General features: G+C 41.3%; 2 protein-coding genes across 5 annotated transcripts in view; one reads left to right on the top strand and one right to left on the bottom strand.

Moving 5' to 3' along the window:
• Window positions 1–15691, bottom strand: part of IQCE (IQ motif containing E) — a 29358-nt gene extending 13667 nt beyond the window's left edge. For 2 of the 3 annotated variants that reach the window (XM_052772691.1, XM_052772692.1), the window contains exons 1-16: window positions 15517–15691; window positions 14052–14099; window positions 13352–13394; window positions 11801–11941; window positions 11376–11507; window positions 10326–10396; window positions 9505–9618; window positions 7592–7642; window positions 6990–7060; window positions 6699–6771; window positions 6228–6277; window positions 3409–3566; window positions 2852–2907; window positions 2329–2537; window positions 1432–1536; window positions 570–672 (exon numbers count right to left, since the gene is read on the bottom strand). In XM_052772691.1, the coding sequence (XP_052628651.1) occupies window positions 570–672; window positions 1432–1536; window positions 2329–2537; window positions 2852–2907; window positions 3409–3566; window positions 6228–6277; window positions 6699–6771; window positions 6990–7060; window positions 7592–7642; window positions 9505–9618; window positions 10326–10396; window positions 11376–11507; window positions 11801–11941; window positions 13352–13394; window positions 14052–14099; window positions 15517–15558 (1467 nt within the window). In that variant the 5' untranslated portion in view covers window positions 15559–15691. Of the gene's footprint in view, window positions 1–569; window positions 673–1431; window positions 1537–2328; window positions 2538–2851; window positions 2926–3408; window positions 3567–6227; window positions 6278–6698; window positions 6772–6989; window positions 7061–7591; window positions 7643–9504; window positions 9619–10325; window positions 10397–11375; window positions 11508–11800; window positions 11942–13351; window positions 13395–14051; window positions 14100–15516 lie in introns of all 3 variants that reach the window. The other variant, XM_052772689.1, reaches the window with a different exon arrangement.
• Window positions 15692–16145: 454 nt separating this feature from the next.
• Window positions 16146–25501, top strand: BRAT1 (BRCA1 associated ATM activator 1). 2 transcript variants are annotated; one of them, XM_052772935.1, is made up of 13 exons: window positions 16146–16410; window positions 16749–16903; window positions 17718–17862; window positions 18771–19143; window positions 19234–19353; window positions 20509–20600; window positions 20857–20975; window positions 21490–21676; window positions 22037–22110; window positions 22691–22793; window positions 23077–23175; window positions 24163–24341; window positions 24559–25501. In XM_052772935.1, exons 1-13 carry the CDS (start codon window positions 16227–16229, stop codon window positions 25288–25290), a joined length of 2562 nt encoding a protein of 853 aa, XP_052628895.1. In that variant the 5' UTR covers window positions 16146–16226; the 3' UTR covers window positions 25291–25501. The 2 variants fall into 2 exon arrangements, with proteins under 2 accessions (XP_052628895.1, XP_052628894.1); XM_052772934.1 differs by having other exon boundaries at window positions 17715–17862.
• The last annotated feature ends 1982 nt before the right edge of the window (window positions 25502–27483 follow it).

The raw sequence follows: 27483 nt of genomic DNA, 5'->3' as shown, positions 1-27483 counted from the left end.
TTTCTGACTGGACAGCACATGTGCCCTAACTGATCACCTGACCAGCATAAAAATCATTGAAAAGGGATTTTTGTCTTTTGCTAGTCTGCCAGTGAGCACACTTACCTGTGTGTCTATCCTTTATCTGTCAAATCCTACAAGACCTCCCTCCCTCTACAAAATTGGACTGAAATTAGCTAATGGGTTCAGATGTTATAAGAATATATAAGCAAAACCACAAATGTCTGGTGTTTTTTTTTTTTTTTTTTAAGTAAGGCAAAACACACAAACACTTAAAAGTGTAAGCTTTTTGCAACATTCCACTGAAGAAGAAAAAAGCAATGGTGAGGCAGATAATCACTAATAGAACAGCTCCAAAAAACCCCCAAGTTGCAGTGGTAATTATTGAAACAACTTACCAACAAATGCTGGGAATTAACCATCATTCAGAATCTCTGACAAGATTTAATGCCTCTCTGAAAAGGCACAACTAGCAGCTATTTAGACTATCAGGTCAATTTGCAATATATTAGATGCAAGTGGGAAAAACACACACAAACAAAACCACCAACAAAAATATGTGTCTATACCTTATTAAGCTTTTCCATTGTATCTTCTGCTATTTGACTCTTCTGTTGCTCCAATTTTGACTCCAGTTTCCCTACTTTCTGTGTCAGGTTCTGGATTTCCTCACTACAGTTGGAAAAGCAAAGATATTTATAGCCAGAAATTTTCTGTTGTTCCCGCTTTGAAAATACTGAACCTATTTCATAAGATTTGGTTGCTTTGGGGTTTTTTAAGGCCAAAGTGAGGAACTGTTCAGGATAACATGATACATATTCTCATAGTAACAGACATGTGACATCAATTCTCAAGTTGTGATAGTACAGCCTTACGTTAAAATTAAGAAGTCCCAGGGTTACAATGGTACCCTTGATACTATTAATAACGCATCTAGAGCTCTACAGTTTCATATGTCAGTCCTTTCTTACAAAGCAATAATGAAATAACTTTTTTTTTTTTGGCCACCCTTGCACAGGATTATCATCAACAGTTACACAGAATACATGAAGTTAATGGAATGACTTATTGGCAATGGTCTAGAAGCATAGGCTAAGGTAAAGATACTATAGTTTTTCCTTAGAAAGAGAAAAAAAAATGTCTGAGCCCAACATGGCAGCTTTCTTTTTCCATTTATCTTATTAATTTTTATTATAATTTCATTCTTAATTTTACTATACTTCTTGGTCTTCCACTTCTTCTAAAACCACTCTGTAGAATTCTTCCCCCAGTAACTTACTCCATCTCTCCAAAACAGTTCTGCTTAAATGAATTCCCAGCTTCCTGCAGTTAAGCTCATCTCCTACAGATTTTGAGCCACTTCAAAAGAGAATTATACTTTACCAGATTTTTTTTTGTTCTGAAAGGATCTACTAATACAAAATATGATACCTTAAAGTCTGCTCTTCTGTACTTTTTTCTTCCATCTTATTCTGCCACTTCTGCAGCTCCAGCTCCACTTCAGCCTTAGCCTGCAGTAACTGCTTGATATCTGATCTACAAAGGTATAATGAAATCTAAGCAATGCTTAAGACATTCATACTTCAACAAAGTAGTTATTTTGTTTAAGCTTCTAAATAAAATAGGTTCTCTCAAGTTTGTCAAGTAACTAAATGTTTAATTTTTCCTTTTAAACAAAACAAAGTGCAAGCATACATTGTTCAGAAGCAAAACGCCTCTTCACATGCTCTCACTGTGCATTTTTGTTCAGAGGCGAGTTGACACAGGAGGCAGAATGTCTTACCAACAATACATAGATGTGTGCACATCTCTGCTCACGATCAGGTTAACCTGCCTGCCCTTATGCAATGACACACCAAAGGAGTCCAAGCAATACAAATTGCAAATGAATCGCTTACTGGGGAGAAAAGAAGTCACAGTGCATCATATGGCAGAAGGCAGGCTTAAATGGAGGAAGTGGTAGATCAGGACAAAACATGTTGAAAAAACAAGACATTTTTACAGCAAATTACTTGCAAGAAGTTGCTGTGTAAAGTGACACATAACCCTTCAAAGGCTTTTCAATGTGGTTGGCAAAAAAAAGTGCCTTGAAAAATGTGTTAGAAACAATGAGAAATTCTCATTTTCTATCCTCTCACTGACTTTTTTTTCTGCAATGTAATTTTACAACACTAGTAGGACTAGAAGAAGCTTTTGAAATAAAAGCTGAAGGGACCCTCAAAATTCGTTTTCTTGCTGAAAATGTGAAGGACTTATTACATTGTTTCATAATGTGATAGGAAATAATTAAATAATTCAGAAAACAACTCAGACAAGAGTCACACTTACTCTTTATTGAGTAGGAGATTTTGAAGTGCCTTCCTATCACTCTTCAGTTTCTTCACTAGCCCTTGGAGGCGACGACATTCCTCAACACGGTCTACCTGTTGAAAGGCTGGATGATCCAGGTCTACAGAAGGCGAAGATGACACAGCAAGTAACTGTGATGACTCACTATCTGCTGATGACACCCTGGTGTTCTCCATGGCACATACTTTCTAAACAGGATAAATTTACACAGAAAAATACAAAAGAAAAAAAGAAGAAAATTAAATTTAGCATAAAATTATTTTCTTTAGGCCATGAGAAAAGATCAAATGGAAGTTAATTCTAAAATGCGCATCTATATGTAACAAGTATGAGAAAAGAAAAAAAGGAGGAAGGGTACATGGTACAGGCATCAGTTTACACGCATGAGCCAGAATGCGCAAGGCTGATACATTGAAGGACAACATGCCATGAGCACAAGCCAGTGGTTCTGCATTTTCTGCTCGAAGACAGGTAAGATGGCCACATCACTATGATCACTTACTTTTTCTAGTTCCGAAATCCGCCTCACCAGCCTCTGTCTGCTCCACTCACTATAATCTAAATACAATAACAAATCTTTAAACATGAAACTATTGGTGAGTCAACATTGTTCTTGCTTTTTGAAACTTCTGTCCATATAGAAAGACCATCTAAAGACCTCTGAACCCCAACTTTAAATATGCAGCAATGAAAAAATGAGAATGGTCTTAAAATATCTGACTTCTACACCAGTTAGATCAGAAATCAATATAAACTATTCACAGTCATCAGTTTTGAACAACTGAAAACCAGTTTTCTAGTGAAGCATTAAATCTTCAAGTGATTCCAGTCCAGAATTCTCAGGGATAATAATAAAGGAAACCCACATCTGACCGGAGCAGCATATCCAGAAGTCAGAGACTCCTGTAAGTAACTTCTCATTCCAACCTTTGCCCCTCCTAAATCTTTACCTTTGTAATAACTCCCTCATTTCTACCATTGTAGGGGCCTGCTCTCAAACATATATTTCAAATGTACCTAAATCCCTTGCCCCATGTTCACCAACTTTTCAGGACATACTTTTTGTTTTATTGGAAGGAGGAGAACTGCTCAGTACATGATCTAGATCTTCCTTCAGCCTCCGATTCTCATTCTGCAACTCCTTGATGTTCCTGGATAATCTCAGGACAGCAGCATTCAGTGCCTTTAGTCGTTTTTGGGTATCTCTGCCCTCTGTACTTGGAAACAGGGTGAAAACCACAAAGTTAACTTAAAAGCAGAGAACAAAGAAGCAGCATTAAAAAAAGTGGAACAGCCTCACTATTCAAGTCAGCTGGCTATGTTAACTGACTCTGCTCCCCCCCAATAGCATTTCTCAACATTTTTTACTTGAGGACTTACCTATTCTTTTAGGGAAAAAACATGCAAAGACCATCTTGCTCAACACTTTCACAACTGTTTTACTTTGCATCAAAGAAAGAAGATACTCTGAAACTTTAAAAGTTCATTTATTACTTCTACTTCCTCCCCCACTCTGTTTCATTAATGCATAAACAAGGGTGCTTGTATGAGTTTTACTTATTTGGTTTTCTATTTGTTTTGTTAACCAACCTTATAATGCTTTACCAGTGCTCTATGGACCACCGATTTAAAAACACTTATCTTCAGCCAATTGGGAGACTCCTCCAAAAAACGTTCAGCATGGAAACTAACCTGCGTGCTCTGAATTGCTTTCTTTCACTTAAACAGATTGAGATTGGGAGGGAGAGAGGGTAACTCTCAAACCAATCCAACACACAAGTGTATTTTCAGATAAGTGTGAACGCTGCTGTAATGTAAAAGAAACTATTCCTGTGAAAGTAAACCCCAGAGAAATTTCTTTCTTCATTTAAGACATATTTCAATCAATGAGAGATTTGAAACAGATTTGAAGAATACAGCTAAGATCAATGTGATGGCAATAAAAGGCATCAGAAAAGGGAAAGCCTGCTATGTGTTAAAACTGTTTTAAAAATATTACAATGATTTTGCCTTTTTTAATTTTTACAATAAAAGGGGCAAGAAATCTCAGCTTATAGATGCACAAAGTCATAAAGCTTGTTCACAAAACAAATTTCTAGTGAGATGAAATACCTGTTCTTTATTGCTATGAGAAAGTTCTTAAAAACTTACTTCTGGAAACAAAGGTCTAAAGTAACTGATCGACCTACTTTTGGACAAATGACACTGCCAATGACAATCACAGAACAGTTTGTAAAGGAATCTTACATCCCATCCACTGGAATAATTATAGGGTAAAGGGGGAGACAGTCTACAATTAGCATATCAGAGTGAAAAGCTGAATCTAATCTACCTTTTGGAAATTAAAAGGAAGTTAAGCCATAAAAACAAACAAATAAGGCTGTCCAGATGTCATGGATTCATACAGCTGTCCCAGGAAAAAAAGTAAAACACAAAAACACAACACACCACCAAAACCAGGAAATGACAGAAATGATAGAATCATAACTGTATCACTGAGTGCCATTATTTTAGGCTCATCAAAACCTAAATGAAAGAATTGCAGACCATTTTGAGGACTTGAAAGGTTGCCTAGTTTCTAGCTACAATTAGATACTACAGCTTTACATACAAATAATCATGTTTCAGCGTTAACACTGAAAAAGAGGAGGTAAATGCCATTCACTTCAGCCAGAAATAATGTAGATAAGCATCATGAAAGAAACACTCTCCTACAAGTCCTTCTATGTGCCAGAGTCCTGACCTTCAACATCATTTATTATTTCAGTGCTTAGCCTCTCAAGTAGAGACTGACAGTCATGTAATGGAGAGAGACTACCCTGACCACTGCTTTTTGAAGCTATGAATAAATGAGGACAAGGAAGAGACCTGATGACTCATTTTTACATGTAAATAAATAAGGTGTGATTGCTCGCAGCCGAGAGGCTTGTCACTGCACGCCTGAGCCAAAAGAGATAAATATTTTTTTTAACACAGTGACGAAACAAATTGCAGTTTTCAATCCACAAGAGACAGTGAATTAAGGAAACAGAAGTAGTATACATAATGACCCATAAAGAGTTCTCATATGTTTCTATGAATCTAAATAATTACACCCCAAATTAAGACAGTTGCCTGTACTTAACACTAGGAGGGCAAGTATATTTTGAAGTGGTGTGGTAACAAAATTTCCTATCCCACAACACTCTATTACCATCTTCGCAGCTCAAATAACACTCAGTTGCATAGATGCTTTTAACTTGGTCTCATACTGGAGCTTTGTCTTTTGCCTTTGTGCTTTGATTTTTATTTCCTCTATAGACCGTTTACCCTCACCACCATGTATACACCCGCACACTAGTGACAAGCACCAGTACAAGCTTCTCTGACAGTGTCTTACTAGTGCCACTCATGGATATCTCACAAAAGCTACCCTGACCAGGGGATCTGTGTGTACCAGAGGAAAATAATGTTTACTCCAAAATACCTTCTTTGCAGCATACACCCTAGAGCAAGATGCAGAACTGACTCGAGTAAAATGCCAAACATCTAGGGAGTTTGTTTCAATCACCAGTGATGTCAGAATAGGTGTGATTATGGAGGATGATGGATTTTATTTAACAGAGAGAAATTTTCAGAGCTTTCACGTACTTTTAAAATAGCTCTAGTATTTTTTCCACATCCACAAAATGATCTATCCACAAGAAAAAAAAAACAACCTTGACTAAGACATATGCTAAGGCTGTGAAGCCAACCAAAGCAGTAACAAAAAGCAAATCCAGCAATCTAAATGACAAAATAAACTGTTCCCATGTAGTTGTTTTCCATCAGTTAAAGTAGTATATGAGTGACATATCAAACACATACTCAAACATTTGCCTCAAAAGAATTAAACATACTTTTTCCTCATAGTCTCAGATTTTGCCAGGAGGAGCTGGAGACGATGAACCTGGGAAATATGAAATATAGGTTCCATTAAGGAGCTAGCTCTGGAAGCTGACATTGCTAATGCAACACATTTATCCATTAGGTGAAAACCAGAACAAGACTCTTTGGGTAGTAGCAGAGGCAATGATGCCCTCACAGAAAATCAGGCTACTGTTATATTTGCTTTCATCTAGACACTACACTTATGGACATACATTAGTTTATTTATTTCACCTTTTTGGTTAACACACTCAACTTATTGAAGAAAAAAGGTTTTTCAGTACATATAGTTGGAGCTATGAGAATATCTATGAAAATCTGATTCCGATGACAGGTGCAGCTAAGCTGTAGGAAACCTATCTGAAACATTCCGTTTATACTTCGACTCAACAATTGAACAACTTCCTCTCCTGTATGCACATTGAAGGACCTGTCAGACATACCTCTTCATAGTAGGTTTCCATAGCTATCCTCATTTCTTCCAAATTAGTGGTCTTCATGTCTGCCTGGAATTTGCTGAAAATAGAGTAATACAAAAAATAATTCGGTCAAACCAGCAAAGACACTGCAATACCTGTTGGTTTACAATTTCTGGGTGGGTGGTTTATAATTGCTAACATGTTCTCAGAGTTCATTAAAGTGTCCTAAGGAATACAGATGAAAAATAACATGAGTTTCAAATTCCCTTTATTATCTCATCCAATACAAGCCTCTATCCCCCGCCAAGGTCATACTTAATAGTGATGTCTTTCTCCTTGCACTGTTGTTCTAGCTTGAGAATCTTCTGCTTTAATCCACTAACCACCTACAGAAAGAACAAAGAACTCATGAGTCCTAGAATAATCCATCTCTTCACAGAAGTTCAATTTCTCTGTAATCTTGCCCTCTCTTTATAAATTGTACCTAACCTATATACTTACTCCTACATACTTCAGTACTTAGTAAATCATACACATCTGCTACCCTGTGACAAAGAGAACACTAATGAAATCAGATCCCTAACTTACCTCTGTGGTAATATAACCAGCTCAATAATATTTATACACAATCATTTAATAAAAACAACTCTGCCCATTACCCTGCTAAATTCAAAGCAGCAAATAGGGAGAATACTCCCTAAACAGATTCAAGACAGTGATAAAGAAGACTCCCTAAAATAACGTTAATTCCAGACCTTTGTTACTGGTTTCTTATCTGACTATAGAAATAATGGTTATGTGATTCCCTAATTGCTTATTCTTTCTTGCTTCATTTTATTTTTTTAATCAGCAGTGTTTCAGCTTGGCAAGAAGGAAAAAAGAAAAATGAAAGCAAAAGGTAATGAAGAAACTATTACCCATCCATTATCAGTCGTCTTTTCTGACAAAGCTCGTGCCAGCTCAGAGCCCTGCAAGATAAGACATATAAAGCAAGTGACCAACCTTGCTACTTTATTCTACTGCCAGCTCCTTCCACAGAATTTTCTAACCTACTCATCTCCACAGTCATTTCACAGTTGTGACGGATGCACTCGACCCCCTTAACCAAACTAGCAGTAGTTTGGTACAGGTTCCAAAAGAGGTAAAGGCCCAAGCCATAGCCAGGCCAAGAACTCCTCTAGACAACCCACAAAGGAGCAGAGTGACCCAGTGAGCATCGAAGCATATGAGCTTGGATCACCAACCATGTGATTAACACATGAAAAGCAGGTGTTTTTTCTAACACTCATCAAGGAACAAAGAAATTTGTGGGTACAAGGAGTCTCTTGCATGCCTTCCCATTGTATGCAGTTTGACTACAAGCCAATCACTTTATCTCATAAATATGACAGCCTAAGTGAGCCTTCTTTGAGCTCTCCCCGCTAGGCAATGTGGCTGCATGGCAGTGATCTCCTCTTGATCTGGGACACCTTTCAAGGTTGCTCCTCGAGGCAGAGAGACCTTTTACCAACAACAAATTGCTGGATGAGCCAAATTTGAGGGCTCCCTGAATTGCAGTTGGACTGCATGCCAGGCAATTCTCCCCTTGAGCAGGGATACCGCTCAAGGTTTGAGATTCTTTACCTGAGACTAAGAGATCCTTCCTTACCCAAGACGGAGACACCCCTTATTCACAACAGGTCCTCAGTAAGTGACTGAGAGCATGCTGAACTAATACCAATGAAATCCATGTGTCTAATTCCATTAGACATAAACTGTTGACCAAGTTTGGGACTAAGACTGGATCCAGCCACACCTAGACTCCTCTCTGAGAAGGAGTTTAGAAAGCAAGGTGGTCCATTCTGAACCTCGTGACTCAACGAGAGGTTTTCCTTACCCTTTGTATTAATTCCGTTAGACATAAACTGCTGTCCAAGTCTGAGACTAAGTTTGGACCTAGCCACGCCTAAGCTCCATCAGAAGCTTAGAAAGTAAGGGGGCCCACTCTGAACCTCGTGACTCAACAGGAGGGTCTCCCTTACCCTTTGCGTCTCCAGTCTCTGTGTAAATCATTCTAAATCAATTCTAACTTGATTTCCTTTGTATGTTTCTTCTGTGTAATAATAGAGTGAACCTTGCCATCAAACTTTGTTAAGTCGCACTTCTACAAATTCACATTAAAATCACTTTTGCTAATACCTTTGACAGTGATTCAAGTGATCTAAATCACTCATTTGCAACAAATTGGCATAGTTGACAGGATCCTTAATCAGGATTTGCGACAACAGTCCAACAGCTTAAGTCCTGAAGTCCCTACGCTCACTGTTTTATATTAGCACGCTTCTCCCAAGATGTAGATCTGCACACAGAAAGTGACAGCCACAAGGAATTCAGTGAAATTTAGGTCTTCTAACTATGACCCTAAATGCTTCTCAGCCTCATGGGCCTGACAATAAGGCTTATCTTTTGCTTCCTGGTTCAGGTCTCAGGATCGCATGCATCAGTCACCATTCAAGAGGTTAACTCCCCTCTACTCTCAGGCAAAATATTCAGAAAGTGGACCTCTAAAGAGACAGCATTTTAATTTTACCTTGAGAAATTAAAAGTATCTTTGCTAACTAAATTTATCTGCACAGTGTGGCATGATCTTCCTTTGAACTGAGCTGGACTGGTGAGCTAAGATACACAAAACAGAAATCCTTCACACCAACCAACCACCCCTCATATTCAAGCTCATCATTCCTAGGAGCCAACGCACTACAGACTCCTGAAATCTAGAGAGACAAGGAAAAGACGATCACACTGCTCAGCACTCTTTTGCCCCACTTTTATCCCCCCAAGAAACAGTCACCCTGGAAGGATCCAACAGTTGTTCAATCTGTTTATCCTTTCTATTGTTCTCTTCTTCTAGTCGACGGAGCTTAGTTTTCATTCGATCTCCCTCATTTTTCTGAGCTTGTATTGTCTAGGAGAGGGGAGAAAAAATTGTAAGCACATTTCAGAAATAGAAATACACTGAATTTTCACATGGAAACATGTTTTGGTGTCAGTAACAATCCAATTATGATGGTCAGGATGAAGCAAAAGAAAAAAGAGAGACCATCACACTGGACCAGGGCTAACAGATAAGGGAGATGACAGGGCAAAGATAAACGGAAAAGGTTTAACAGAAAGGCAACCTTACACAAATGATCTACAACAGCCCAGATACCTGTCTATAGGTATCCCTAGTGTTCAACATGCCCAGTCCTCATCTTTCATACACTGCACTAAACTCAACTGACAAACTGTTAAAACGTGATGGGTAACAGCCAGGAGAGTAGGGGGGTGGGGGAAAAAAAAAAAAAAAAAAAAAAAAAGAGGTGGAGGGACAAAGAAACCAAATGCAATGAACCTTTTCAGCGTCCAGCTAGGGCCATGGCTGGGGTTCGGGACTGGGTATACTTCAAGGCTTCCACATCCAGTACTCAGAAGTATCTATCACACCATAAGAACAATGAAATTGCCTTAAACAGACACAAGTTTAGTTTAGCCTTACATCACGAAAGCAAAAAAATTTCGTGGATGTCCCAGTTGTAGAAACCAAAGTATTCTGAACCAACAAGGCCTGAACATCTACAGGTAGATGGAGCGACGCTATGACTTTCTATCCAAGTCTCACAGAGACTGTACCTTTTTCAGTTCTATAATTTCATCATACATATCTTCTTTTTCTTTGTAGTCAGGAGTTCCAGGAATGTAGCCTACAGAAAAAGGTACATAAAATAAGCAGATCTGCAAGAAGTATTTTTAACTAACAAGAAACCTTACAGTTAAGGGAAAATATCTAGAACAGCACCAAACTGAAAACTAGGCTTTTTTTTTTTTTTAAAAAGAAAAATCAGCAAGGAAATTAATTTTAGAAATAGAGGTGAAATAGAAATGTTACTGTATGAAACTTCTGCCAGATTTTACAGCCAATTTCTCCTAATTACTCCTCTCTGGTGCTAGATTAAAATATCCATCTCAAGAAAAATAGACGCTTCACAGAAGACTGCAGTCTTCTCACCGCAACAAATCAATTTTTTACAAAAGATTTCTAAAAGATGTCCAGAATACATTTTGCTATTTATGCCCAACGTGTAAAAGTCTATCATCTTTCAAAGTTGCTAGAAACTCTGTACCACCAGTAACAGTATAGGTGTCATTTTAAATGGAAGTGGCATTTGTAAGTTTACAGTTCTCCTTTAAGAAAAGCAGGATAAAGTTTTAAATTTTGCTCCTCTCATAAAACTCAGTTGACTTTAATATCACAACCACATGACAAAACACTTTCTAGAGAAGAAGTAAAAGGAGTCAATTACATAGAATTTCAGGCAAGCAGATGGTTTCTATCAATGGCTCCTAAGCTGTGTTTTGCAAAGTCACAATAAATTGTCTACAGCTGGCCCATTGAACCATATTATATTTGCAACATTTTCAGCTGCAAATGCATGGCAATTTGCAAAAAGTTCTGAAAGCTAATAGTGATTCATTGCTCAAAAAAAATTTGGAAACCCCTGTCTTATCCAATTTAGAAATCTCAAAAAGTATCTCATGAATCATATTTTGACACATATTTTGATACAGGCTAAACTGAAATGGCGGCTCTTGCTTTCCTAAAGCTAAGATCTTAAGCAATGTGTGTTTTTACATGGAAAAAAGATCATTAACTTTTATTTACCACGCCATTACATAGTTTACCATTACTAGAAGAACGAGAGTGTTTTGGCTTCTTCATTCCTAGAGCTTCCTTCAAATATTCTGGAGTGCTACTAGAAATGTTAGTTCGCATATGCCCCATGCCAGCATCTGATTTCAGAGGATGGCTCACTCCTGCCAACAAAAATGGAACAAAAATGCAAAAATTGGGGATAATTGTGAATTAAATTTGTGGATTTATTCTGAACAAATGCAACACAGAAAGCTCCAGATGCTGTTAATTATTCCCTCTATAAATTCCAGTGTTCAAGATCAGATAATTCTAATCACCCAAATAAATAATAGTGAAATGACTTCCTATGTAGCCTATAATGAAATACAAATCTATTTTTTAAGAGTTTATATGTTAAGCTGAACACAACACTGAATGTTATCCATATATGCAGATAAAGTTACTATAATAATACCTTGTTTCAGTGATCCCAGCCACATCTGCCTTGGGTTTTTTACAGCTGCACTCTCAAGATGTGCACTGCTTGTTCCCTGCAGAGATCGCCAAACTGCAGGTTTTTTAGGATACAGTTGTGTGCTAGAACTGTATGGAGACTCTATAACAAAAGAAAATATCTCAGCATTGCCTTAAAAAGCTCAAGGTCATGAAAATCCTTTCTGTCTTGTGCTTCAGAGTTCCCAGACACAGTCCTATTACTTATAAAAATAGAATTTAACAGCATACTACATATTGGCTTATACAGAGCAATGGGACATTCACCTAAAAAAAAAAAAAAATCACAATAAAGAAAAAATCCAATTCCAAAAAAATGAAGAGGCTTACAAAGAGGTATAGTGACAGTAATATGACTAAACACATGTAGAAATATTTACACGTACAGTTTGGATAGGCATCCCTAAGATACCTGCATGTCTAAATTCATACATTAAATTGCCCTTTCAATGAGTGTATACACAAACGTCCTATCAATGAGAAAAATATGTATGGCTAAGCAGACAGAACTAACTCTATAGCTACTAAACCACTAGCAATTTTCTTGCAGTAATCAAAGAACAGAATTGGTCTGATGCAACTGCTGGGGAGCCCCTCACATTACTACTTCAGGTATGGCAGTCAGGTTCAAATACTGACACTAATTACACTTCAAATTAGTATAGATGTGCACTATATGGGCTAACTAGTTAGTCTTCAAATTACCAAGAGAAGTACATACAGTAAGAGGCAATGTCACAAACATCATAGTTGAAATTAAACAGCTATTTTAAATTCCATCATTTAGGCAAGCAAAGGGATTTCAGGAAAAGAAAGAAGATAGATATACATCTACCAGAAGAGCATGCCTCTTCCTCAACCTAAAGCAAAATTTAAAAGCACAACATTATTTAATTTATTAGAAACAAAACAAAGTAACAACAATCAGCAATACTCTGAGGTAAAGTCTTCTTTGAAACATTCACTGGAAATATAAAAAGGAAGGTAAATGGAAAAGTACAGTAAGAAACACAAACCCCAGAAAAAAAGGACAAAACTCCACATTAAAACTGCAGGTCTAATAACATTGTACTTCTAAGGTCACGTGAATAAAACCCCCAAAGAACAAATGAAACAGAGAACTGCTTAATCGACAAACACAGGTATCTACTGGATGGTAGGTAGCTCCAGTAATTCTAGATTCTTTCTACACAGCAAGTATCAGCATTTCTCCAAAAAGACAAAGAGAAAAATAAATGCTTGCCATTAGAAGGGATAACATCAGAAGAAAGTAGTTTATGCTGGAGAATCAAGAATTACAACTAACCCGCAAACTTCAATATTTAGCCCATGAAAGTCTAACTTCACAGGTTACAGAACAAATCTCAGATAGGTGCTCTGCACAAACCAGTGAATAATTTCTGAAGAGAATAATAAGATGTTGTTTCAAGTAAATCTTCCAGTTCCTGTGTCCCACAAATCTATCTTGTTCTGCAATAACAGAAGCAGAAGAAAAAAAATTTGGAACACTTACTCGGTGACTTTGGAGGCTTGTGAAAAATTTTCTTCTTTAACTTCTAGAAGAGAAAAAGAATTTTTTATGTATTTAACATATTTCACTCTTCAAAGATTTCAGCATATAATCTCAAAATTGGCTTCAATCTCCATTTTGTATGGAGATCGTTTGTTCTAATAAGGCAAAATCTTTTGTGTAGAAAAGAAAAATAGTAGCATTAAGTATATGCAGATTTGGCCACAGCAATGGTCACCAGAATTAAGGTGGTACCTACTGGAGTTTTATGCTACAGATAAAAAGTAGTCTGCTCATGCTCAGAACACCAAGACCTTCCCCATCAGTATTAAATATGAGTAGCAGGAAATTAAAGATGATCACAGAGTAGAGGCTCATCTGTAGAACCATTTAGCTAAAGGGAAGACTTATTCAATTCCATTAAAACTCTGTAAAAGGAGTACTTAGGCCTGTAACTTGATAGAACAGCGAAATGAAGCCAAACATTGTTTGCAGACCCCAGTGCTGAGAATTTAGAAGCCAGAATTACATCTGGAACTAAAGGAGGTTTTTGAATCAAACTACATTGCAATAACATTGTTAGCTCTCCTCTCTGAAGGGCATCTTATCAACCAGGAGGCATCACATGGATGTAGTGTGTGCAAGAACGTGTTGAGAGGCCTTTTAAGGCATCCATCCACAGCATGCCATTAATAAAACTCACCATTTCTGTATCTGATTCACAGGTTATTACAGACAGGTTGTCATCTCCCTAGGAAATAGAGACATTAACTGTGGCATTTGCTACTAAATAATTGGTTATAATACACCTCCAGAAAACTTTATATCCTTTTACTATCATAACAAAGTTTGAGTGCAATAAATTCAAATGGTAAATGTGTCACCACTGTTGCAAAAACCAGCATCATTTGCTCTAACACAAACATTCTGCATGATATAGCACAAGTCACTTCAGACTCGAGCCAGAGACTTATGCGCTTCAGTGCACAGCATTACAACAGCTGAACCTTCAGGTGCCCCATCTTCCAAGGTGCTGGTTTTGCGTTAATTTCTCCACCAGTAAGAGTTAAGCAGTAACTCATCTGTTTGCCCCTTTCCTCACTCACTTGTTCCTACCCTCGCTATGCCATGCGAATGTTCAGTAAACTCAACTGGAGAAGTGAACAGGCTGAGGGAAAAAAACTCAAATCAAGGAATCAAAAAAGTGGTTAATTTTTCCTCAGATTGAGCTGACAACTTTCCCTGCTTCTCAAACGTAAGCATATCCACAGCAGAGGGAAAATTTCCGCTTTGCTTTCAAATTATCTGAATGTATGCTACCCTCACAGAAAGAACATTTTCACTTGCTGCTGACTTCACGGTGCTCACAGCTGCAGCACCATTCTTTGGACAGACACTGATCTATCTCATTGTAAGAGGCAGCGTGGGGTGAAGTATTTTTGAGAACCCTGGTTGACAGAACAGGAGCCGGGATTGACAGCAACAGAGCAGGTAAAACAGCTTTTTGTGCTGGCTGAGAGCAAGCAGGTACACATCTCACACACCATGCCATACAGTTTTTAATTTCCTGAGGCAATGTTCCTTGCAGCACACTTATTATTTTTGATATTTTAAGGCCTTTTTACCACTCTGGGAGATCTCTCTATGTAACTGCAGCTATCGCATTAAGAATCAGAGAACGTGGAAGGCACCCAGCCTCGATAGGAGATAGTAAACAACAAAATGTTCACCAAGATATAAACTTGCAATAACAAAACCACCCCAGTCTTTGGAAACCTTCACAGTCCCTTTGCTCTTGCAAAGGAGGCCCAACAAGAGCCACCTGCAACAGACGACAACAGAACATGGTGGCTCCCAGCAAAAAAACCTCCAGCTGGCTGCCGAGGGGGAAGGAGACGAACGCTACCACACACCACCACCACCCCCCCCCCCCCCGCCACGCTACCGGCCAGCCAGAGAGATACGGGCAGAACCCAGAACCCCGCGGGCTGGAGACGGACGAAACTGCCCTCCTCCCCCTCCTAGCCACCGCCTCGCCGGCCCGGCAAAGCCTGAGGGAGCTCCAGGCTTTGTCCCGGCCCCGCAGGCAGACGGGAGCGTTTCCCGGGCCGGGCCCCGGCTGAGGCAGCCTTCTCTCCTCCTCCTCCTCCCCACAGCCCGCTCCTTACCAGCTCCCCCTCCGCGGCCGCCTCGCCGGCCCCCCGGGCCATGGCGGGAGGGTGGCGGGGAGGCCTTAAGGGGGTGGCAGGGCGGCGGGGACCTCCCCGGGCCACGGCGCCCGGCTCGGGGCAGGGGGAGGCCGCCGCGGCCTGGCCTGAGCACCAGCCTCCCCCCCTCACGGCACTTCCGGGTTGCGGAAACCATGGCAACCAGCCGCGGGGCGGGCGCCACGACGCCTGCGCGGAGTGACCGCGCGGAGGCGGGGGGGGCGGTAGCAGCGGCCCCGGCGTCGCCTGCGGGCACAGGCGGGCGGGCCTCGGCCTTGCTGCGGAGCTCGAGTGCCACCAAGCGGCCCCGAAAGGCAGGAAACCCCGGCGGGCTGTGGAGAAGCCCTCAGGACAGCCGGCTCCGCTCCGCCATCCCGCCAGCGGCTTCTGCCCAGGGACAACCGCAGGCGGAGCACGGCCCTGAGAGCAGCCCCTTCCCCCTCGGGCACCGCGACAGCAGGACGCCCGCCCGCCCTCCATCTGAGCGCGCCGGGGCCACGCCCCCTGACCTATCCCCCTCGGCCACGCCCCCAACCTTTGCGACACTCGCTTTGCGGCCGCGGCCGGTAACGGCGGTTTCTGCTGGTTACGGGGCGGACGCGGGGGGGGGGCGTCCCCGGGGCCGGTGTCGTGTGTGTCCCCCCCACACACACCCCCCCGTGGCCGTGGCCATGGCCATGTCCTTCCAGAAGCCGTGGTTCCTCGCTCGGGCCCGCCGCCGCTTCGCCATGACCCGCGAGTGCGCTCTCCTGCTGCCCCGCGTCTGCGCCGCCCTGGCCGACCCGCGGCAACCCGGCTCCGACGACACCTGCCTGGAGAAGCTGCTCGACTGGTTCCAGGAGCTGACGCTGTTCGGTGAGTGCCCGCCGCTTGCAGGGCCCACCCCACCTCCCCTCTGCCAGGCCCCGGCCGCCGGTGACCGGCAGGGTCTTGTCCGAGGGGGAGGGAGGCCTGCAGGCCGGCACCCCGGGGGAAGCCTCCCTCGGGGCTGCTGGTCCCTCGGTGACACCTGAAAACGCTGTTCAGTACTCGAGGCCTGTGCCTGGGCTTCAGGTGAACCCAAATTCGTCCCTAACAGTTGCGAGGGGTTACGCTCAGCTCAGGCAAGCGCCTTAGAGTTGTGAGAGGGGATGGAAGTCCTGGCAGTGACCCTCTGTTTTCTGGCCTTTTCTCGGGCAACACCCGGTCGCTAGATTCTACCGTGCAGCTGGTGCAGGACAACCCCTGTCTGACAGAGTTCATCACCTCCGTGCTGGCACTGCCAGAGCCCAGTCCGAGCATCCTCTCCTTTACTCTGCGGTTAGCTGGGATACTTGCCGCTTCCGAAAACCGCTTCCAATACTTGCAGGTGAGTCGGCTACCCAGGTAACTGCTGCCGCGTGTCTGTTTCCTTCTTCTATATGGAGGGTGCCTGAAAATGTATGTATTCTGCTTATAAAATTTCTGGCATGCGTCAAACAACTCGGCAAACAGTGATACAGTAATGAAGACCTACAATCATACCGTTCCTTTTCAGTTCTCATGTAAAGCTGCTAACTTCTTACTTCTGTCTTGCCTCAGTAGTACTACGAATGCTAATATGTAGTGCTTCTCATTTTCAGTTCAAAACAGTATATGGGATAACACTATTTCACAGCCATCATTGCAAAATGTTGTATCCCTGGACAGATCCTGTAGATTTAAACTGCACTAACAGATGTAGTTTTTCCTCCATAGTAGGTTGACAGGAAATCTCTGATTCCCTGCAAAAATGAGGGAGCTTTCTAAAGCCCTGCTTTCTACAATAGAATACGTTTATAGTACCAAACTCAAAACCCAAAAGGCTTTGAGGGAAGAGCCCTCTTATGGGCATAAAGATGCCCTTTATGCATACAACTGCAAAAAGCAGTCTAACAGAACTGATATATACATAAGTTGTCCCTAGCATCTTAAAACCAAGCAATTTTGGTCTTGAACACCTCTATTGCTTACTCCATCAAAGGGATATGTGTTGAGTTTAAGCATGGGATTCTGAAAATTTTCTATTTTAGTGATACTTCTAGCAAGAGAAGGTTTCACTACAGTATCGATACTCATGACTTGGATGACAGAGCAACCTCTCCGCTCCCCTTGAGCCCCTTTGCTTACCGTTTACTCTGTGTGTTCTCCTCTGGCCTCAGCAGGAGAAGCTGTTGGCCAGGCTCTTTGGCAGGGATGGGCCTCTGAACAGCGCAGTGTGGGAAGACGCATCTGTGCGAAGTGGCTGGGTGCAGGGTGTGCACAACATGATGCATCACCAGCCTGCCCTCCACTTGCTCTGCAGTGGTGGTGAGTACTTCGAGGACTGGGAACTCCCCAAATCCTCTGTGTCTCTTCCATTCCAGTCTGTTGCTCAGATCTCAAATGAGAGAGACAGGCGTTCTCATTTATTTAAGACAAAAATAAGCCATTTGTCAAAAACGCTGAAGTCATTGAAAGATGGTGGGGTTTTGTTAAATTAGTTAAGCTTCCTCCCCCCCCCCCGCCCCAAACACTGAAGGTGGTGCCCTTTTTAGAGGGGAAAGAGGCACATCTTATGAAACACATGATAAAAATAGCTTATTAAAGCTTTCTGTATTCTTACTTGTAACTCTTACTGAAAGGTACATTTCAGTATGATTTTAGTGCAGAAAAACTAACCAGGGGCTCATTTAATACTTGCACACATTTGCAGTCTCGTTGTTATGTAGATATGTAAATTCTGCTGTTAACACCAACTTTAGATCCCATGTACAGAGCGGCCTAAAAGACTGGATTGGTATAACATGCAGCATGCGCTGCTGTCCATGTGATGGAAAAGTAGTACTGTTGCTGCTGTTCATGTTTTTTGTACTGCTTGTGTCTGGAGATGGTACAGGCTCCTTCCATAAATACAGTGAGTGTGCTGTCAACTCTCCTAATATTACTAATGTTATATTGAAGTTCTCTTGTGTTCCTGAGTTATTAAAACACCTGAGGATCTGAAAACAGTTTTACCTTCTTCTTTTGTTTGCTTTTTGTTTGTTTGTTGTTAAGGACTGGCTGACTTTGAAACGCCATAGAGACTACAAAATAAAGTATAAAAAACCCCACCAACACCATTTAAAGCTGTGTAGTACTTGAATTAGAGTAATATACGGTTGGAGTGCAACAAGGCTCCACCTCACAGTAGGAAGGCTGTTGTTTTTCCTCCAGTGACTTGTTTTGTTTTCACACAGGGGGCATAGATGTGATCTTCACTCTGCAAGGGGATCCCAGCCTGTTTGTGGCTTCAGCTGCCAGTCAGCTTCTGGTGCACATGCTCACCCTCTCTGTAGAGTCTGAAACGACTAAACCTCTCAGTACAAAGGACTGTGACTGGCCAGCGTGTGCCCAAATGATTATAAAGCGTATAGAAGATTCCCTTCAGTCCAGCTCTGCCTCTCACATCAAGCAGTCATTAAAACTGTTAACTAGTTTGTTTGGCAGTTGTCGTGCTACGTGGACTGAAGTACTTTGGTTAGGCGTAGCAAAGCAAATAGAATCCTTTTTGACGGAAGAGACTGTTCAAGTACAGCACATGCTGGCGAATCTTTTGCTTAACATGGCATGGTAAAGATCGGGGACCTTGGATCCAGTGATGAGATATATCTGTTTTCCACCGTCTGATAGGATGTATTACTTACGCTTCTTTCTTCTCAGGTCCCCTGTGTTTCGTGACACTGAAGGCAGTTTTTGGGCACTAGTGACTTCTGCTCTGGAACACTTAACCCCAGTACAAGCAGGTCCTTTGGCAGTGGGAATTCTGAGGCTCTACAAATGGTAGGACTTACTGCAACAGAATTTTTGCACTCTGCAAATGTTTCTGTACTATCATTTCTGGTGTCTTTCCAAGAACTGTTTTTTTCCTCACTGCATTTTTTGCTACATTACTTAATATGTAAGACTGGTTGGCAAGAACCATGCCAGTAGCTAACAAACTTCAGACGCTGATAGTAAGAATAATACCATTTCAAAGAGAGAGAAATGAAGGGAGCTAATATCGTGTTTATGTGTATACACTTGTATCTTACCTACAGCCACCCAATTTCAGGAAGAAATAGAAAACTCCTTTAACTTTATACTACCAAGATTGATTAAGATGGACACGATTTGACTCCCTGTCAATCCACTAGTCTCTGTTCAGTTTTCGCTTTCACAAAAATGCTGCCTAGTGTAAAAGCTTTCACTGCTCTTACAGAAGTGTGCATCTGGAGACTCATGTCAATAGTGGTAGAATAACTTAGGTTAGAAGGAACCTGTAGAGGTGATCTAATTCAACCTTTTGCTCAGTTCAGGGCTAACTTCAAAGATAGATAGGGTTGCTCAGGGCCTTCACCGTTCAAGTTTCAAATATCCCCAAGGATGAGGATTCCAGAGCTTCTCTGGGCAACGTGTTCCAGTGCTTACCCACTTCATTTCACTATGGAAAGAATTTTCTATATATCCAGTTGGAATCTACCCTGTTGCAATTTAAGATTCTTGTCTTGTTGTGCACCTGTGAGAAGTCTGCCTGCATCTTCTCCGTAACTCCACTTTAGGTAGTTAAAAAGCATCAAGAAATCATCAGATGAATACAGCACATATGGATACTGATTTACAGGCTAAGTAATACCTGTGCCTTAAGATATAAGGACACCGTTTTGTTGACAAGAAATGTCTCTCTCTAAACCCCCTTCTTACACAGAATCCCACTCTTTATTTGCATAGCTTGATAAGGCTGCTTCTAAATTCCAGAGCCATTTTCCCCTCTACTTTCAGTTAGCCAGGGAAGCTTGGAAGAAGGCTTGAATTGTGACAATACTTTCATTGCGCTGTCATTGCTGGCTTGTTTAAAAGCCTGCATGAAAAACATTATTCTGCTCAGCGTTTGGGGGCAGATGTTTGGGAAGGAATTGAAGTGTTCTTGTTTTGGTAACTGCTGTTTCCTCCTTGAAGCCCACAAGATGTGAGGATTCAGGCACTGACTGTTCTACTTCAGCCAATGGACTGTATTTTGAGAGCAGCCTCCCAGCCTCTGGAATACGCAGGTACAGTTGTGACAGAAAAGTAGAGGCTAGTCTGCTTGCCAGTGTTTTAAGTGTCTGGTGCAGACAAAACTGGAGGAGGAAGAGTAGAATTAGTCAAGGACAGTACCAGTGTTTGTGGCAAAATGCAGCATCCTACTGACAGTTGCATTTGAAGGGATATTCATACTACATCACCTGAATATCTTGATTAACTTTAAAAATTACAGTCCTTTGTGTTCACTAACAACCTGAGCTCTTCCCTCTTTTGGTCCTCTAGGTTTGCTGGATGAGTCTGTTAGTGATCCCATCACTGTTGAAAGTCTTCTGTCCTCCAGGTCATCTTGTGCTAATCTCCTGTGTCAGACCCTCGCTCATCTGGAGCAGCTGCTGTCTCTGGTAACATTCAGAGAAGGAAAATAACCTGGGGATCAAATTGGTCCTTGAAAGACAGCATTAAGATTGCTTGCAAACTTTTGCAGTACAGCTTAACAGAACGTGGAGAGGAGTTGACAGTGAGGGCTTCCATATGTTAAAGAAATCTAGCACAGTAGACTCCAAATAGAAAAACAGAGGAATACTGAGGCTTGTAAAGAGGGACTGCACCTAATTTTAAATCCATCTTCACAAGCTTTGTTAACATACCTTACTTCTACTGCAATTATTGATCCAGTGAAAAAACATGAATTGAACTGCTTTCCCAAACAGTTAGAAGAATCTCCTTCCGTCTGTGCAATAGTTCTTGGGAGAGAGGAAGATAATTTGTTTGTAGTTATTAGCATTGTGGTACCTTAAGAACACACTAGAAATTGCAATTTTTGCTGCCTCCTGACCAAAAAATCCTGCTCTCTATGCATGCTTGAGACTTTTGCTGGAAACTTTTGTCCCTTTTTTCTTTCTCCCCTCCCATTAGAGTCGTTTGCCAGTGGATTTACCCTATACATCTTTGCTGCGCTCTCTCATGACAATATTACAATTCTGTAATGGCTTCCTGAGTCCAGCTTCTCCTCTGGGAAGCACGATAAGCCGAATCTTGATCAATTGCTTCAGAGTACAGAGGTCAGCTCTTGATGTCCTAGCAGCACTCTCAGAACGAAAAGGTGAGTTAATCTTTGCACTTTAATTTTGGAAATACTTGGCTATTCTGTAGTTGCAGAATTTTTCATTCCCCTTCCCTGATCTTTCTGAATGAAGACTACCACTTGCAGTTCTGAAGCTTGTTAATTTTTTCCAATTCTTCCTACTCTCTTGGCTAACCTTATATTCTGTTGATGAGCTAGGGCAGGTAATACTGTCATTGCGAGAAACTGGATGTTTCTCCTTTACTCTGAGGACTGTATTTGCTTTCTTCTCCAAACTGGTTTTACGACCCTGTGTCTCTCTCTATATTAGCAGTTGAATTGTGATTCAGCTGCTCCTTCTCTCAGTATTGGTCCTTTAGGTTTTTTTCTATGTTTCAGGCAGTGACACACTCATAGGAAGTCTATTTGATCTCCTTCTGGCATACCTGGAGAGTCCGAACACCAGCCCTACTGTGAGTATAGAACTAAGGAGAGATCCAAGTCTACTAGCTTGCCCCAGTGGGATGTAGTTCTGAGAAATTGTCTGACAATAGTTGTTCCTTAGCACAGTTTGTATTAGAATATGTAGGAGACTTGTCTTGATTCTGGGTGGCTTGCAGGAAATAGCTAAAATTCTAGTGAGTGTGTAACTGACCAATACATTGAGTGTTCTTGAAAAGGCAGGAGTCATCACATCTAAGAGTAGCACCAACATACTCAACTTGGCATGGCCCTTAAGTATTGAATTCTTTGCATTAAGGAGTTTTGTTTTCTTGCTTTGTTTTGTTCAAGTGACTGATGACAACTGCAAATCAAAAGCTGGAGGTACTAGAACTTCATAATACTAAGCTGAGAATAGACATTTTCTAAGTGTTTGTTAGAATGTTATATGAACATCATTTATTTGTGGCTTACTACTTAGTAAGGAAGCATATGTACTTGTTTACTCTGAGAATTTCTCTGGAAGTTTGAGGCTATAGAACAAATTTTATTTAGCAAAAAGGCAACAATGCCTCCTCCTTTAGTAAAGTGAATCTGCTTTATATTTCTTAGGTTCTAAAGAAAACATTTCAAGCTACATCCAAGTGGTTGGTGCGCTTGCAGGAACTGTCCTGCTCCAACAGTCAGGGGCAACAAACTGAGAAGATTTTGGAAGGTAACAAAGCTATTCAAGCTGGGACAAACAGCAGCTACGGGCATACATGAAATCTGCTCTTGCCTACCTTTTCTGCTCAAAGCACTTAGGATTCGTTTGTTCACAACTATGTTGAGTTTAGGTTTAGCTGTCCGAATAGTGCTTTGAAGAACTCTGGGAGAAGCACACAGCGGCAGCAAAAGGGATTGCATCAGATAAAATGATATGGAGGCTGTACAGTGATTGCTTCAGTAAGGTTTGTTGCCTTTCATGTCCATTCAAGCTTGTTACTGGGCTTTTACAGATGTGTTTCTGGTGCTGCAGAAGCGTTTGTGCAGTCCTTGCTGGGAAGTAAGAGATTCTTCTCTGGAGTTCCTCACTGTCCTGATTAAATGCTTGAGAGGTAGGTGCAGAGATTTAACAGTTCATAGTGGAGGAGTATTTCTTTTAATGTTATGAAAGTCAGTTAGGCTGGTGAAGCATCCTCTGACCTGTAAGTGGAGGGCTAAGAAAAGAAAGAAGTGTCAAGATTCTTACTCTTAGATCATGACTAAAATCTGACAAAAAGACTAATAAACTTATCCTACTTTTCTGTTGAACTCAGATTGCTGTGCCCTCCTTAATGGCAGTTTCAGTGAGTTAAACTGAGGATGATGTCAAGGCAGGTGACAATGCTTAATGGCAGATAATACTTTCCCTTTTTTCAGTTTGCTCTGTAGTGGAGTGTGTTTGGTTTCACTCAGCAGGCTGGGGGCTGGAATTTAGAAGGCTAAAAGCCTAGATCTACTTTGCATGATTTGGATTAATTACTGATTTTCCACTTTACTGGTAGCTCAGGCTTTACAGTAGGTAGCACTAAGACAATGTTAATTCTTCTACAGTAGCTCTGTGATATTGGAAGAGCAGGGGATGTTGCCAACTACTGTTGTCCCCAGGTCACAAAGGAAGTATCCAGCACATTCAGCTGCATTAGTGCTGCAGTTGCATTCTTGTTCTTTGCCATATGCCTTGAAAACATGAAAGGAAGACTGTTTTTTCCTCCTTTAAGCAAAGGCATAAGTTTGATGAGGCTGAAAGCGTGTCCCTGCTCGCCCAGAGAAGTTTTTTCTTGCGCCTAGAATATTTACGGTGTAAATGGATTTTTCCAAGTTCCAGTGTCTAGCAGGGCTTGACTGAAAGTCACCAAGCTGCTGGAAAATGGGGAGCCTGACACAGAGTATCTGTGCTCTTGTGAGCAGCTGCTGGTCTCTGCAGTGGCTCAGCACACTGGCAGCTGTCCCTGCAGTCAGTGGGCATCCTTGTATGACGCAAAGAACTGTTTGCATTGGAAACAGCTTCATGCTCTGAGAGAATAAAGCCTTGCTTCTTTGGATTGCTGTCTTGTTTACAGACCAGGATGAGTTCAGGCAGTCTCTCCTGTCTTCGGAGGTGCCAAGGATTACAGAAAATCTTCTTGAGGATCCAGAAAGCTACGTGCGAGCGAGTGCTGTGACTGCTGTGGGACACTTGGCCTTCATTACTTACTTTGCTCCAGAGTCACCTGTTGTAGGCAATCAGTATAATAAAGAGGTATGATGAATTTGTGTAGCCCACTGCAGAATCAAGCAGAACTACACATCAATTTACTGCTGTACTACTTATAACTTTCATCACAAGTTATCTGCAGCCTCATGCAGGCAGATTTCACAACCAGTAGTGAAAAGACTAGACTTTTTACTTCCGCTGTTCTTGTTTCTTTGTGTGTTCGTTACCTCATTGTGCTTTTTCTTTGTCTTTTTTCATTTAGAACACTGTAGCAAAGCTTCAAGAAATCTTGTCAACGGACCCAGAGGGCTTTCCTAGGAGGGCTGTGATCAGCATCTTCATCAAGTGGCTGAGACAAGGCTGCACAGGTCAGCTGGAAGATACAGAGCAGTTTGTCTCTAGAGTGATCCAAACTGTGGAGCATGACTTAGACTGGGAAGTTAGACTTGGTGGTTTGGAACTGATTGAAGTTTTCTGTAGTCAGACAATTTGCCAACTTGGCCTTCCTCAATGCCCTTATGCTCCTGTCTCATCTGCAGTCACTAGTTCCATTCATTGGAATGAGTCACTGCAGGTATTTTGCCGAGCAAAACTGTTCAGCTTTTTGTTTCGGTCTTTGTGTGACTGTGACAAACCAGTAGGTCAGAGAGCCTGTGATGTACTGCTTGGCTTAAGAAGTAATTTCTATCCAGTTAGTACTCTGGAGGGTTCACAAGGGACTGGAGATTCAGCTGTAGGACATGGCATTGCCTGGTTACAAAGGACGCTAAGGCAGGGTTCTCTGGCCCAGAATTTCCCCACAGATGGTAGTAATGGGGTAGATTTTCAAGATCCAGAGAACATGATGCTAGCTTTGGGTGCAATAGAGTTAGAAGAGCTACATGATGAGCTAAATAGAAGTAGTGACCATGTGGAGAAAAGCCCTCAGTCCCTCTTACAGGACATCCTTGCTACTGTGGGGACCATAGAGGAGAATGAAGCTGACTGTTACTGAAGACATCGTTTGCTCTGAGGGAGCAGTGTTTAAGTAGTTTTCTTCTGGGGGAGAATTTTTTGCTACCAGTCATGAAGTCTTTCTTGAGAGAGGATAAAAAGAAGTGTTACACTGAACAGAGAAAAGGATGGTTTTGTTAGCTTTAATACTGAAGAATTTTTTGTTAAAAAGTGTATTCTCCAATAAACTGTGATTTGTTTTTCAAAGTAAATGCATTAAGAAATGCATTTGTTCTTTTTTTAAGTCCTGTGTCTTTTAAGAAAGCACCAGACCATGCCTACATAAGGAAACATTTTTTAAAAACAAAACAGTGACTGAAAACAAGTTGTTGCATGCACCTTTTAGAGCCAGAGTAGCTAAAACTGATGAAAACTGGTTTTAAGGCACGCTTGTTTTGACCTTGTCCCTATCTCCATTCTAAAAACAAGAGTTCTCGAGTTCCCTGTCGCATTTCGAGGTCTAGAGCAGAAGGTAGCACTTAAGGAGTCAAAAGCTGATCATCCTTAACATTACAAACTTTCTTCTGTAGATAACATACTTGTTTGATCTCAGCAGTGATACTAAAAAGCTGACTTTGTTTTTAACTGAAGCCAGAAACCAGACTATTTTGCTGAATTTTAAGTGCTCCTTTTCTGCATTCCTAAAGAACTAGGATAGCTTCTAACTAGTAAGAGAAACTGACACCTGCAGCTTTTTATGATAAAAATAGATCTATCCTTAGCTTTGGTAAACAGAAAACAGCAGCTATAGTGTGAACAGCAACATTGTTTTCTGAGAAGAAAATCGCCCAGTTTTTTAAAAACACAGGGAAGACTGTGGTTTGCAACTTACTCCAATGTCTTGCCATGTGCTAAGAAGCTTTCTGAAACCTAGGAAAAAACAAAAACAGCGGAGTACCCTTAGTGTAGGTCAAACCATGCTGTATTCCTTTCCAGCACTGTGGTGTTACTTAGCATCCTTTTTCCTCCTGCAGCCTAGGTAGAGGCAAGAACACAACACTCGTTTTAGGCTAATGCAGGCTATAGCATCTAATACAGTGGAAGAACTTCTACAGTCTCCTCCTTCAATATTATCCCTGCAGCAGTACAACAGGGTGAGTTGTAGTTTGAATTTCTTGCTGCTGAGGTTGAAGATGTACTCTATGCCTTTTAATGAAGTCAGCACACTTACCTATCGCTCTGTGCACAGCTTTATGTATGACAGAGCCCTTGGGTGTTGTACCAGCAGCTTTTATTGGGAGAAGGCAGCTCTGCTTCTGATACGCAATTCTACCTGAGCACAGTCTACACCTGGCAAAAGACAGAAGATATTAAAAATCAGGTCTTTTCCTGCCACTGCATTTTTCTCAGAAATTGAAAGGGTTAGCGAGAGAGAAGGGATTTGCTTTTAAAGAAGTGTGGATTGTTTGTGGAGTTTTAGCAGTCCTGTCTGGTGAAGGGATTATATGCTCCAGGAAAGGAGACAGCAGGTTGCTGGGTAAATGTCTTCCTCCCATTCAGCACTAGAATTCTTGTGATTTCAGGGTTGTGCAGTTTAGGAGACTCCAAGGAATTATTCAAATATCAGCAAATTGAAAAAGTGACTTGTTATGGAACGGAAACACTGCTTATTACCGAGGTCTCTTGACTCCCAGACCTATTAAATTTTAATGGAACTTTTTTTTCTTTTTAATCGGCTGGGGTGATGGTGACATTGTTAAGTTTATACCATTTGCCTAATTGCAGTCCAAAGTCTTGTTTATACACAGGATGCTTGTACACTGAAACCCAAATATACAACAAACTGGGAGGGCTCCTTATCTTTAGAAGGGGAATTAAGGACTCCTTTCATCTTTCTTTAAAAAACGGTCTCTACCTCCAGCAATTAGGTGACTCAATGCTGATTCTGTACTTCTCTCTCTTCTGACTTCACTGCATTGCCTTACTGCCACTTTAGGTACAGTAGAGAGTCTTATAAACACAGATGCTTGCACTGACATCCTACACCTGATAATTGGGAGAAATGTGAAGGGTCATGAAGATCTGAGCAGTGTGAGGAACAAATAGCAGGGACCAGAGAGGTTGAGGGAGATGAAAGCAAAATAAGAAGTCCATGATTCTTTCTACAGAAGACGATGGCAGTGGCATTTGAGAGCTGAAAATTTAGCTACCAAATTTGTAAACATGCACCAATAGCTACTAATGTGAATCATCC

The sequence above is a fragment of the Harpia harpyja genome, chromosome 21, assembly GCF_026419915.1.
Source record: "Harpia harpyja isolate bHarHar1 chromosome 21, bHarHar1 primary haplotype, whole genome shotgun sequence".
Classification (NCBI taxonomy): domain Eukaryota; kingdom Metazoa; phylum Chordata; class Aves; order Accipitriformes; family Accipitridae; genus Harpia; species Harpia harpyja.
This window is presented reverse-complemented; position numbering and strand designations above follow the sequence as displayed.

Excerpts from the sequence above, each read along its gene's own strand:
- BRAT1 (XM_052772934.1), top strand. The coding sequence starts at position 16,227 with ATGGCCATGTCCTTCCAGAAGCCGTGGTTCCTCGCTCGGGCCCGCCGC. Across the intron at positions 19,144-19,233 it reads CTTTTGCTTAACATGGCATG|GTCCCCTGTGTTTCGTGACA; the intron begins GTAAAGATCGGG and ends CTTTCTTCTCAG. Across the intron at positions 23,176-24,162 it reads CCTGATTAAATGCTTGAGAG|ACCAGGATGAGTTCAGGCAG; the intron begins GTAGGTGCAGAG and ends TCTTGTTTACAG.